Source organism: Simochromis diagramma, unplaced genomic scaffold, assembly GCF_900408965.1.
Source record: "Simochromis diagramma unplaced genomic scaffold, fSimDia1.1 OVJJ01000406.1, whole genome shotgun sequence".
NCBI classification, from domain to species: domain Eukaryota; kingdom Metazoa; phylum Chordata; class Actinopteri; order Cichliformes; family Cichlidae; genus Simochromis; species Simochromis diagramma.
This window is the reverse complement of record NW_024387104.1, coordinates 45,882-59,853: the sequence shown is the minus strand read 5'-3', so window position 1 is coordinate 59,853 and position 13,972 is coordinate 45,882. Positions and strand designations below refer to the sequence as shown.

The 13,972-nt window shown below is 40.3% G+C and overlaps 1 protein-coding gene across 1 annotated transcript in view; it reads right to left on the bottom strand.

Annotated features, from left to right (window-relative positions):
* LOC120743083 (NACHT, LRR and PYD domains-containing protein 4C-like) overlaps nt 1-13,972 on the bottom strand; it is a 46,481-nt gene that overhangs the window by 9,306 nt on the left and 23,203 nt on the right. The window contains exons 2-10 of the mRNA XM_040046608.1: nt 13,604-13,705; nt 13,161-13,265; nt 12,987-13,088; nt 11,686-11,764; nt 10,736-10,940; nt 8,669-10,466; nt 7,396-7,555; nt 7,100-7,170; nt 6,936-7,067 (exon numbers count right to left, since the gene is read on the bottom strand). Coding sequence (XP_039902542.1) covers nt 6,936-7,067; nt 7,100-7,170; nt 7,396-7,555; nt 8,669-10,466; nt 10,736-10,940; nt 11,686-11,764; nt 12,987-13,088; nt 13,161-13,213 — 2,600 coding nt within the window. The 5' untranslated portion in view covers nt 13,214-13,265; nt 13,604-13,705. The remainder of the gene's footprint in view (nt 1-6,935; nt 7,068-7,099; nt 7,171-7,395; nt 7,556-8,668; nt 10,467-10,735; nt 10,941-11,685; nt 11,765-12,986; nt 13,089-13,160; nt 13,266-13,603; nt 13,706-13,972) is intronic.

Sequence of the window (13,972 nt, the reverse complement as noted above, 5' to 3'; positions counted from 1 at the left end):
GGAGAGACTGCTGTTAAAAACAGGGAAAAAAAATATGTAGGTTCCACCTTTGGCTCGTACCATCACCAGGCAAATTGAAGATAGAGCAGGGGACACTAAGACAGAGTTGTTGAAGAGGTACATAATTCAGGTTAATGAGTCTGCTGAAATTGACGGCTAATACTACTTGTATGTGCAAGACATATGTGTGCATGACAACATTTTTTTTTTGCGCTGTCACTACCAAGCAAAACCAGTGGTGTAGAACTATTCAAAATTCTGAATGGTTACATATCAGAAAAACTGGATTGGTTTCTCTTGGTCTGCATATACACAGAGAGCTGAGTGGAGTTTGCACTTGACTGCAAGTCTATGCACTGTCATTTACAGGGAAATTGTGATTATCCAAAAAATGTTACTTGAACCTAAAAACACAATAAACAGTGTCATTAAAGTCATTAACTACATCAAAGAGAATGCCCTAAACTCAGGTCTATTCAAGCAGCTTTGTGATGAGATGGATGCAAAGCACAAATGCCTTCTCTTACACACAGAAGTAAGATGGCTAACTAAAGGGAGATCCTTGGTCAGAATTTGAGTAATGAAAGTTTGTGCCGAGACTTGTTCCAAGAAAAAAACTGTGATCGAAACCAAATTGTGAAGTATAGTGGACATAAGTGACAAACATTGCATGTCCTTGTCTCCCATTACTCCCAAATGGACTGGCTTCTTAGGTGGGAAACAAACAGCACTGACATACAAGAACAAAGCATACACAAAGGAGAAGGAAGAAAAAAATTGAGCATATGCAGTATTGGATTGATGGAGCATGTTTTTCAGATGAAATGGTGCCTCAGATCATAAAGACTCATAGATGAGTACAATTGATGCTAATAAGACAAGATAAGTGCTGCAGAAAAAACATCAATCTGCTGAATTTAAGTTTTTATTTTACCGCTGAATTCATTAACATCAAGAATAGATGGAGTGAAAATCATTATCATATCATCATTACATAATTCTGTGTGGTTTTCTCATTTTAGCTAATTTCAGCTCTAAAATATATACTACCAGCCAGGTTTGGACACACTTCATTTAATGTGTTTTCTTTATTTTTGTTACTTTCTATAATGTAGATAATAGCCATAATCAAAACTAGCGTAATAATACTATCTATAATGATCAAAACAGCACAAAGAACTCAGAACAGAAGTATTGAATCCTCTTCTTTTTATTCTTTTACTGGACAGAGAAAATGCGGAGTGAGAGTGTGCAAAGTATTTATAATTATTTTATTCAATCATTACTTTCCGGAAAGGGATGTGCACGAGGCTAAGCCACTTGCAGATCTGAAGCATTAAGCTGGACTTTTGCAGCACAAACGTAGCACAAACGTTTGACATCAATTTTGTTTGATTTGGGTAATGTGGGGGGGCTGGTTGACCTTTTGACCTTTACATTTTCATTAATATCTTTAAAACAGAGGCAGCACAAACGACAATTTTAGCAGCACAAACGTAGCACAGTTGATTGACACCCATTTTGTTATATTTAATTAATGTGGGGGGGCTGGTTGACCTCTGATGACCTCTAGAAATTTTTATTAATATCTTTAAAATGATCCTGGCACAAATTAAAAGTTTTACAGCACAAACGTTTGATACCACTTTTGTTGGATTTTAAGAAGGTGGGGGGCCAACTTCACTCACATCTAGCAGCTGGTTCATTTGTGCTGCCAGATCCTCATGGAGTGCAGTCATCTTCTTCAGCCAGGTGTGAACCATGTCAGGTCTGATGCTGTCCAATTCTTGATACTGGAGACCTGTTCTTGGATGTCTGCCACTGTGATGGTTACTGGACCCTTTTCAGGGAGGTCGTTGTAGCCTGCCCTTAGGTCCACTAGCCACTGAGCATTGCCGTTATGGGTTGCATCCTTCTCCGATATTGTCTTCCAATATTGCTCTGTCTCCAGCGTGTGGTTTTCATATTGTTCCCTTGCCACTGAGAGTACACCTTAGCTGGTTCTCTGGAGAACAGCTGGTTTATCCTTCCGCCTTCTCTCTCCCAAGTGTACCTCTTCAATCGGCTGGCCAAGGCTGTGAGTAATTGCTTGGCAGTTTTTCAGGCAGGCCTCAGGTATGGACAGCTTGCTATAGTTCTTGGACACCTTCTTTGTCACACCTTTTTGCAGCTCCGACAGTTGGCTAACCTCTCTCCATGCTACCTTGATACTAGCCTCCAGACTCCTTCCCCATAGGGGGTATTGCTTCTTATGGCTGTTCAACTTGTAGCCAAGCATCTCACTGATCACTCCTGCTGTAGTGTAGATCAGCTTGTTAGTCTCAGTAATCGTGGCTGTAGGTATCGTCCATAGCGCTGCATTTACATCATCTAGTAGATCTGCTGAGGGTACTTCATTTATTCTTGCTAACCAGCTATAGGGACCCAGGTTTCAAGCTTCGCAATTATCCTATTTTTCAGGTCAGTTCCTCTTGCACTCAACGATCCTTCTTCCATTGCACTTGAGGCTTGGTACCCAATCTCTGGTGCGGGTGATAATATCTCCCCACTGACCTGTAGTCCTGGCTCCCCCTTGCCATAGCATTTGTGTTGTACCTCGTCAATCTCTGGCTGCAAGAGCAATCTCTTCTTTCGAATGTTGTAACACTGAGCTACTAGTGATATGTCGGTCGCGAACGAAATGGCTCTTAGAGCCAGATCTCTGACGTGAACGATGCGAGCCGGCTCCTTATCGCAACCCGTGTTTTTTTTTCTCTCTCACACCCTCTCCGTCGCCCTTTTTTTCCTCTTTACTCGGCACACGAGCCTTGTGCTTTACGCTGGGAAGAGGCGGGAGGTGCGGTAGTTACACTCGCAGTACCACAGGAACAGAGCGGAAGAGAAAGAGAGAAAGACAGCCAGGGACAACAACCTCACATTAGAAAGGTATAGTAATCATCCACAACTATTTTCAGTTGCAGATGATAAAGGATTCAGAAAGTTTATTCATGCAGGTCCATATGACAGAGAATATGCATCTTCTTTTAGTTTTCATATTATAATTTATATTCAATTGTGTTGTGGTTTGCAGTGTTTTGTGTTGTTTCACTTTAAATTTGTTTAAAAGGAAAAAGCTGAAAATTTAAATAGTTAAAGTTGAAATGTGACTAGTTGTTTTTTGTATTATATGATTTATTTATTACATTTTATGTGGAGTGAATAAATAAAAGTATATTTACGGTGGCCCCTAGAAACAAAGCACGTACAGACTTCAAAACACATACGAACTCTGAAGCACGTACAAACCCTGAAGCATGTACAAACTCCAAAACACATAAAAACTCCAAAACAAAAGACAACAGAAGTGCTCCAGAATGCTGGGCGCAGTGTTGAGCTTTTCTTACCTAGTGGCTACACAAGCCAGCAATTAGCAACAACCGGATTTGGTGTGTGGTAGTAACAGGTAAATGAACTTTTTTTTTTTAAATTATTTGAATATATATGAGTGCTTGTGTATAAATACACAAACAATACACATATGCTTTCAATTGAGTAATTTAAGTGATGTAGGTAGCTCTGTTTTGGAAGTTCAGTTAACGCTAGAAATGTGTTTTGGAGTTTGTACATGCATTGTCTCTAGGGGCCACCACATATATTTATACATAAATATATATAAATAAAACCACTTTTTTTTACATTAGTAATTCCTTTTGTGCATAATTTTATATTATTGTTAATAATAAATCAATTAAAGCAACAAAACAACCTGACGAGCCGGTTTGGAGCCAAAGAGCCGGCTCTTTTTAGTGAACCGAGCCGAAATAGCCAGTTCTCTAAAAAGAGCCGGAAATCCCATCACTATGAGCTACACATTTCACCGTCAACTTGGATGATAAGTACAGAAGATTCCATAGGTCCCTCATCCTTTTCATGTAACCCCTTCCGCCAGGGTTACTTGCGTAGTAGCATTCCAACAAGGCCCCATTTTCATTTCTTACCCACCGATAGAGCTGTGCGATATGACCAAAATTTCATATCCTGATATAAAACATCTATCGTCCCAATAACGATACAAATCACAAAAATGTAACATTTTCTATAAATTCTGTGAATCTCAGGTAGCTGGAGTGTTTCCAGCTGGGCTCATGTACCTGGAGTCGAATGTTTTAACTGATGCATGAAACTACATTTTTAGACATAGGTTGTGACGGCCGCCGTTTTCTTTTTGAGTATTTATTACACGGCGTGCTGCAGGGAAAAGCCTGTTCTAACGTTTGAGTCTAAGGTTTATTTTTTAGCACGTGGCGGCTCTTTTTTTACTTCTCAGCCATAAATACTCTGCATACTTTTTCACATCATTCAGTTTATTTTGAAAAGTCTCAACATGATCTTGAGCTTTATTGTGAAAGGTTTGTGGAAAATAAACAAGCAGACTTGCTATGTTTTTACCATTGTTGTTGCTAACGACAACGCATAAAAACAGGCACTTGTCCGTCCGTTGTGTGGATATATTAAATATAAGAGAAAGAGAGAACTTTAAGAAATTAATATAGCCACTACAGTGACCATCAAAACAATATTGCCGTAAACGTTTATTTTGTGACACCACAAAACAAACGATAACGTAAAATGAAACTATAGATGTTTATATCAATCAATCAATCTTTATTTATAAAGCACTTTTCATACAGAAAAAATGTAGCACAAAGTGCTTTACATAGTTAAAAGCAGCCCACCCCACCCTCCAACGCACTCCCCACACTCTCAATACACATATATCCCCCCACCCCCACCCACACACACATACACACACGCGCACACTTAAAGAGTAAAAATTGGGCTGGGCTCGCATGAGCCAAGTGAGGAAATATTATAACAGAGAGCCGTCTGCACCGGGAGCCGGTCACAGACCGCAGCCTCCAGGCTGGGCACACAGCAGGAGGGAGGCCAAGGAGCCCCCCAACCAGGCTGAGAGGACCCCAGAGACCCAGCAGCCACGGTCAATAACAGCCCCGGTGCAGAGAGCGCCCTCCGAGGAAACACTGGAGATATGACGCAATACGATATATATACAGGGTAAAATGATAAAATAAATAAGAACAGGATACAATATAAATATAAATAGAGTAAGAAGATTAAAAAATGAATAAGAATAAAATCAAGAAATATTAGGTAAATCCTAAATTAATAATAGAATAACAGGATAGAATAAATAAGCATAAAAAATAAATAAACGCTAAGTAAAAGCTAAATTAAAAAGGTGGGTCTTGAGCCTGTTCTTAAAAACATGCACGTTCTCTGCGGCCCTGAGCTCCTCCGGCAGGCTGTTCCACAGACGAGGACCATACCACTGAAAAGCTGCCTCTCCGTGAGTATGTGTCCTGACTTTAGGGACAATCAAAAGGCCAGTACCAGAGGACCTCAGGGTCCGCGAGGGTTCATATGATAAAAGCAGATCTGAGAGATAAGAAGGCCCAAGACCATTAAGACATTTAAAAACCAGTAAAAGAACTTTAAAATCGATCCTGAAACACACGGGGAGCCAATGCAGCGATTCTAAAACCGTTGTAATGTGGGCCCGCCCTCTGGTCTTCGTCAGCACACGAGCTGCCGAGTTTTGCAAGAGTTGTAAAGTTGAAATATTCTTCTTAGGAAGACCAGAGAGCAGGGCATTACAGTAATCAATGCGACTGGTAATAAAAGCATGCATCAGCATCTCCGTGTTGGCCCGAGAGAGAATAGGGCGGACTCTGGCTATATTTTTTAGATGATAAAATCCAATTTTGGTTACATGTTTAATATGTGGGATAAAACCAAGCTCAGAGTCAAAAATAACACCCAGGTTTTTCACTTGTAGCGAAGGACATAGTGAAAATGCCTCTAATTTAGACAAGAGTTTCTCTCTCTGAGCCTCAGGACCGACAATTAAAACTTCAGTTTTGTCCTGGTTAAGCTGTAAAAAGTTTTCTGCCATCCAAGATCTTATATCCAAGATACAGTTAAAAAGGGCATCCATTGGTCTGGTGTCATCAGGAGACACAGAGATGTACAGCTGCGTGTCATCAGCGTAACTGTGGAAGTTCACTCCATGCCTCCTGATGACACTGCCGAGAGGCAACATATACAAATTAAAAAGTACAGGGCCTAGAACCGACCCTTGAGGCACACCACATGTCATTTTATGGATCTTAGAGGAGCATGTATCCATACTCACCATAAAAGATCTGTCAGAGAGATAGGAAGTGAACCAGTTGTGTACAGCACCAGAGAGGCCCACCATGTGTTTCAGTCTGTTTAAAAGAATAGCGTGGTCTACTGTATCAAAGGCTGCGCTTAGATCCAGTAGCACCAGGACTGAGAGCTTTTGGGCGTCCCAGTTACATCTAAGATCATTTAAAACATTTAGGAGAGCAGTCTCTGTGCTGTGGTTTACCCTAAATCCAGACTGGAATATCTCCAGGATCTGTCTATCATTGAGAAAATCAGTAATCTGAGTAAAAACAAGTTTTTCTAAGACTTTCTACCATCATCCGGTATATATATCGTTATATCGAACAGCTCTACCCACCGATGCCTTCTTGTTTCAATAGCCCACTTCTCATCAGGGTGCCCTGGTTCCTCAAAACCTGATGTGGACCTTGTTGAGCGAAATAGAAGAGCCACCTTGGCAGAACAAGATTAAGCTGTTCCTCTAAAGGACAAAACTCACTCTTTCAAGGTTGCCATTGTTCACAATTTCCATTATGAAAATAGGGATGCAAAACAGACCTAAATCTTTGAAAAGACCAGTGCATAAAACATGTTTCTATTGTCACACTAAGTGTCACAGTTTTTAAATTTTAGAGTTTAACAATCCACTGAAGAAGCAACTAAAATGGCACCTGCAATTTCTATATAGGTTAGCAGTTTACGTAAATAACATTTTAATTATCAACAGTATCAATCAGAATCCTGACCTTAGAATTTCCAGTGTGCAATATGAACTCATCATTCCAATGCACAGAAACTTCACTCCTGAGTCCCGTAGGTCATTGTTACTAAGATCCAGCTCTCTCAGGGTGGGGGACTTTTTTACAAGGTTAAAAAAACTTTTTTTGGGGGGAGCCAGAGAACTGAGGACAGAACATCACAGCTTCTATCCGTGAGGTTGCACACACTCAATTTGAAGGACACACACAAAGAAAACACTAGCTTTACAGTGTATTGATAGTGGTAGTTTGTAGATTTGACGGTTCTAATCTTATTTTAGAACTGGCTGGAACTCTTATTGTCTTATTATAAATAGACCAGAGGTGTGGTAGTTTTTAGATATAATTAGCACTAATAAAACAACAATAAATGGATGAAGCTGACTTTTATTACTTGTTTTTTGAAAAACAAACAAAAGCTCTTTTGATCTGACTTCAGATTTTCCACTGTATAATGTTGAGTCTTTAGTCCACTGCAAAGAAGCTTCACTCCCGAATCCTGCAGATTATTATTACTTAGGTCCAGCTCTCTCAGACAACAGGATTGGGAGCTGAGAACCAATGAGAGAGCTTCACAACTACTCTCTGAGAGTTTACAGTGATTCAATCTAGGAAAAAGAATGGCATGTATTAAAATTAAATCACTTTAGATGAAGAAATCAAACATCAGTGTGGAGCACAAGTCTTTATTAACTTACAAATACATTTTAATCTGGAAAAACATTTAAAGATTTGGAATTGTACCAGTAAAAACCTAATCGTAACTCTATAATTAAATGTAAACCAGTAAGGAGCTGGTTCATTTAGTAACTCTAGTTCAGTACCTGCAGGGGCACAGGCCCTGTTCATATTTCTAATTGTAAAATATACAATTACTGTTGCTGAATGGCAATCAAACCAATACTTTTCATTACATACTTGACCTTGTTTTAGCGTCTGAATTAATCCTTTATACTTGCTCGTTTAGCTTCTTCCTCTTAAGCCCTTCCTAAAATCCTACTTTCTTTTGATTAGCCAATTTAAGGATGCCTGCTAAAGGCACCACTCTGTCCTTTTGAACTCCACCATGCCCACTACATGTGCATAGGTTTTGTGAAACAAATGGTAAAACCTTTATAGACAATTTCTGGTTTACAATTACCAATAAAAGCTTCTCGCATCCATTTGTACATTTCAGAGCCTGATTCTGGAATATGATAGTGGACGTCGACAAATACAAAATCATTGCTTTCTTACTGAGGACTGAGGACTTCTTACTGCATTTAGTCTTTCAAATATGAAATTTATAAAAAAGTGTCACACTGTTTAAAGAGTGTGACAGCTAAATTATTTTGGAGAGAGAACACCAGGTCAGATCTGAGAGAATTAACAATACTCCTTCCAGAACACTGATTATGAATTTTGTTACCCACAGGGACAAACTGAAATCAAATTAATCTACACTGAATAAGTGGACAAAAACTGATTTCTAGGAATCAGTGAATAAGATTAATAAGTGCTGACAGCAGGAAACCAAATGCAACATAATGACTAAGATTCAGTTCACCAGCAACTGAAGTACCTGCGTATATAAGTGACTGTGACATTTGAAAAGTGAAGTCACACTTTTGTCCACAAAAACAACCAAAAATTAAAAAATGCAAAAAATGAATTGTAATCTGCATTTTGTAGTTTAAAAAAAATCCTTTTAGAAATTAAGGTATGAATATATATGTACTTACAGAGCTTTTTTGGAGGCTTTGACCACTGGCAGCAGCCTCAGAAGAGCCTCCTCTGAAGCAGAGTATTTCTTCAGGTCAAACACATCCAGAGATTTTTCTGATGACAGTAACATGAAGACCAGAGCTGACCACTGAGCAGGAGACAGGTTATCTGTGGAGAGACTTCCTGATCTCAGGGACTGTTGGATCTCCTCCACTAGAGAACGATCATTCAGTTCATTCAGACAGTGGAACAGATTGATGCTTTGCTCTGCAGACAGCTTCTCACTGAGCTTCTTCTTGATGCACTCGACTGTTTCTTGGTTGGTCTGTGAGTTACTTTCTGTCTGTGTCAGCAGACCTCGTAGAAGAGTCTGACTGGTCTGCAGTGAAAGACCCAGGAGGAAGCGGAGGAACAAGTCCAGGTGTCCATTAGGACTCTGTAAAGCCTTGTCCACAGCACACTGGTAGAAGTGTTTCTCTGCAGATTCACTTCTTTCAGATTTCTGGAAGGTTGTTTTTTGTTCTTCCAGCAGATTGAGTCCAGAGTTGATGAAGGTCAGATGGACATGAAGAGCAGCCAGAAACTCCTGAACACTCAGATGGATGAAGCAGAACACCTTGTCCTGGTACAGTCCTCTCTCCTCTTTAAAGATCTGTGTGAACACTCCTGAGTACACTGAGGCTGCTCTGATATCGATGCCACACTCTGTCAGGTCTGATTCATAGAAGATCAGGTTTCCTTTCTGCAGCTGATCAAAGGCCAGTTTTCCCAGAGACCCAATCATCTTCCTGCTCTCTGGACTCCAGTGTGGATCTGTCTCAGCTCCTCCATCATACTTGACCTTCTTCACTTTGGTCTGAACCACCAGGAAGTGGATGTACATCTCAGTCAGGGTCTTGGGCAGCTGTCCTCCCTCTCTGGTTTCCAGCACATCCTCCAGAACTGTAGCAGTGATCCAACAGAAGACTGGGATGTGGCACATGATGTGGAGGCTTCGTGATGTCTTGATGTGGGAGATGATCCTGCTGGCCTGCTCCTCATCTCTGAATCTCTTCCTGAAGTACTCCTCCTTCTGTGGGTCAGTGAACCCTCTGACCTCTGTCACCATGTCAACACAGTCAGGAGGGATCTGATTGGCTGCTGCAGGTCGTGTGGTTATCCAGAGGCGAGCAGAGGGAAGCAGTTTCCCTCTGATGAGGTTTATCAGCAGCGCATCCACTGAGGTGGACTTTCTAGGGTCAGTTAGGATTGTAGTTTTGTGGAAGTCCAGAGGAGGTCGACACTCATCCAGACCATCAAAGATGAACACAACCTGGAAGTCTTCAAAGCTGCAGATTCCTGCTTCTTTGGTTTCAGTAAAGAAGTAATGAACAAGTCCCACCAAGCTGAACTTTTCCTCTTTCAGCACATTCAGCTCTCTGAAAGTGAATGGAAATATGAACTGGATGTCCTGGTTGGCTTTGTCTTCAGCCCAGTCCAGGGTGTATTTCTGTGTTAGGACTGTTTTCCCAATGCCAGCCACTCCCTTTGTCAGCACTGTTCTGATTGGTTCATCTCTTCCAGGTGAGGCTTTAAAGATGTCTTCTTGTCTGATTGTTGTTTCTGGTGTGTCTGGTTTCCTGGATGCTGTTTCAATCTGTCTGACCTCATGTTCATCATTGACCTCTGCAGTCCCTCCCTCTGTGATGTAGAGCTCTGTGTAGATCTGATTCAGAAGTGTTGGGTTCCCTGCTTTAGCGATCCCCTCGAAGACATACTGGAAGTTTTTCTTCAAGACAGACTTAAGATTATGTTGACAAACTGCACCATAGAGTTCTAAATTTTAAAAAGAAAATTATTGGTTCATTTTTAAAAAGTCAATATTACTTTTTAGTTTAGTTTTATGTTCTTGCCAACAAACTGAAGCGGAAAGTTCTGAAATATAATATTTTTTTTAAAAATGGTCATGTTTTACAAAGTGCTCATGATAGATTTGACCAAATAAAGAAATAATTAAATTAAATTAAATTAAATTAAATCTCTCCTGAGATATTAGCAAATTCTTATTCACCCAGCTGCTTAAATCGTGATAGAAATCCTCTTACTGTTCTGCAGGCGATAAGCCAGCTCCTCCTGTTTCATTCTCCTCAGGAAGTCCAGTGTGATCTTCACAAAGGCCTCTCTGCTGCTCCTCCCTTGCTTATCATCCTCTCTCTTACTCTCTAAGCATTCTGGGTAATCTAGACCAAGAACCTTTTGGATCTTCTTCAGCTCATTCTTCACAAAAGTGATGATGTTGTCCTCCAGCAGCTGGAACAGAATATGTTATGAATGATCCATTCCATGATCACACTAATACGTTTTAATTAAAAAAAAAAAACATCTTTTTCTCTCTGTTTTGGCCTTCTGTCTACACTGAGATGGTGTTTCTGGTCAAGGAAAACTGAGCTTTTTAAAAACACTCTCCAAAGTGGATACATTTGAAAACGCCCTTTTTGTGTCGCAGTGTGTGCAACAACAGAGGCTTTTAAAAATGATGACACATTTTACTCATATTATTCATTCATGCAACCAATTCAACGAGAAGGCATTGCCGTCTATATTTGTGCTCACTTTTGCATCTTTGTACTTTTGTGCTACTCACAGCAACAACGTCAACTCATTGTCAGTTCATTTAAAAAAACTTGTTGATTTTCTTCGACATTTTGCCACAATGTTTCAAAGAGCCGGAAAGTAAATAAACAGCAAGACAGAAATGACGCAGGTCGAATGACCTCATTTTTTAACGCATGCACAGTAAAGAACATAAGTGTTTTCAGTCATTTCAGTATAGACAAAAAACTTTTTGTAAAAAATTGAAAATGATAGTGTGGATGTGGAGCATTTTTAATTTATCCAGATTGCTGTAGAGGTTACCCCAGTTAGACACTGAAATCATGCAGCCAAACATCAGATCCATGTTGGACACACTGACAATCCACTGGTCTACAAAGAGCATCATGGAGATGACTGTGAACACAATAGATGTAAAAGTAGTTGTTGTACATGTACAGACCATAAATATGGAGTCCAGGTCTGTTTGATGCTGCTGGGCAGACTGACCACTGGGAACCTCTGAGCTCTGCTGGTCCACTCTGTGGAGGAATTGTGGGAAGTAGTTCACATTGAGACATTTTTAGTCGCCATAAACACACACACACACACCTCGACGTGAATGACAGCATCTGCTGGTTGTTGGAATTTTAGGTGATTTTACCACCTAAAAGATGTAGGCATAGTCACTTTTGCTACTGACCTCATTGGCCTGAGTTTTCCTTTCAGATAATAAAATGATGAATAGGAAATCAAATATACAAATTATACGCAAGTGTTCTACCATGTTCTTAATCATATTCATATTGCAGCTGGTTGTATATGATCCTAAATGATAAAGCAGTGTCTTATCTACAGTCAGTACAGAACTGTGTTACACTGAATAATGTGGAGCTGCAGTTGTAGCAGGAGTAGGCCTCAAAACAACTGCACCAAACAACAAAAACTAGAATTCCAGCCTTACTCACAAAGCGAAACACAATGAGTACAACTGTATTCTTCAAGTGCTACACAACCTGCAGGCTGCTGAAGCAGAGCTGCACATTCACAGACTCACACCAACAACAGTAAGTATGAGCTACGTTGGCTGTTGACTAGCCTCACTAAGAGTTACAAGAGATGACACTCCACAAATTCTTTTATCTAAAGGTCACATACACAAAGCAGCTTTACAGAGGTCATCATGACTACCACGTGCTGCCTTTGACAGCTGTTTGACACGTCAGCCATCTTACTCTAGAACTTCTCAGTTTGCTGTACACCTTTAAAGTTCGGTTAACTTTGACTTGTTTATCTGCAGTGGACTTCATCATCAGACCAAAGGCCAAACCAGTGTCAGTGCACAAAATAACAGAGTGATGCTGGTCTATTTAACTTCTAGAAACTAAAGTCACTCTTCACTTATCAGAAAATTAATTAAAAAAAATAAAACTCTAATCTCTTAAAATGTAGAAAGGAAAGTTTCCTCTCTGACTGACAGTGTTTGAGTCATTTTTGATGCTCTGAGTTTTATGAGGAAAATTTGCGCCACAAAGTTAGTGTTCCCTCTTCTAACTTCCAACAACATACAGCACAACATGACTGATGGAAGAAAACATTCGCACGAGCATCAGTTCCTGTTTGCTGAAGCGGATTTTCAGTTGTTTAGAAACCAAAGGCTTGTTTTTAAGAGACAGTTTAAAGGGGATGACGTGTTTGCACTGCAGTTTATATCAAACAACATCAAGCAGTTAAATCAAAGAGTTCATGTTACTAACAGCTCACCTCTCTGCAGCAGACACAGGCTGACCTTTAAAATTAATGGGTTCACTCCTAGACCGTTCACTCCCTAAGGTCACACAGCTGGGTCCAGGTTCAGTTTGGATCCTGATAATTAAAGTTCAAATATTCAATCAAGGACTTGTCATTTTAGACATTATAATACTGACTTTAACTTACATCTTTCTTGGTGACTGTTTTTGTTGAAATCTATTAATGGCATGATTCAACATAGTGTTTACACAGCTGGGTCCAGGTTCAAGTTCAGTAGGTCTGCTGTGGATCCTGTGAGAGAAGAATGTGTTTTTCATTTGCAGCCACAGAAGCTCACGAAGACTTAGAATACCTTCATCATCCCAAAGAGAAACTGCTTTGCAGCTGAGCATGAGCAGGAGGAAACTCCAAACTAAATTAAGAACAGAGCTCAACCCAGAGGTAAACACAGTCATTAAGACTGTGCATGACGATTGATTGACTACTGTGTGAGCAGCAGGAGTTTGAATGTTGGACATGTTTTATAGAATAAAAGAATTCCTTGCTCAGTGACTTCCTTTGACCAGGAAACAACATCAAGCAGTTCATTTAAGTCAGACATCAAAGACTTTATGTTTATAACAGCTCACCTCTCTGCAGGAGACGCCTGCTTGACTTTAAAATTAATGTAGCGATCATTAGATGAGTCACTCTGTAAGGACCCAGAGCTGGGTGGAGGTCCAGGCTGGTTCCTGTGAATAATGATGGAGCAGTGATGTGAGTGCTGAGCTGTGACATGGAGAAGAGTCATGGACAGTTAGAGATGGTCATCTCACCTCTGAGCTTTGGTCTGGCTCTTTCTGGCTCTTTTAGAGGGAGGGGCTCCCTCCTCTCTGTCCTCACACTGATCCATGCTGCTCAGCTCACACACACTTTCTACCTGCAGAGGAAACACAAATCATTCATGTGCACATCAACTACTAAGATCAGGTGACTTCAAAGTGCAGTAAGTCATTCAC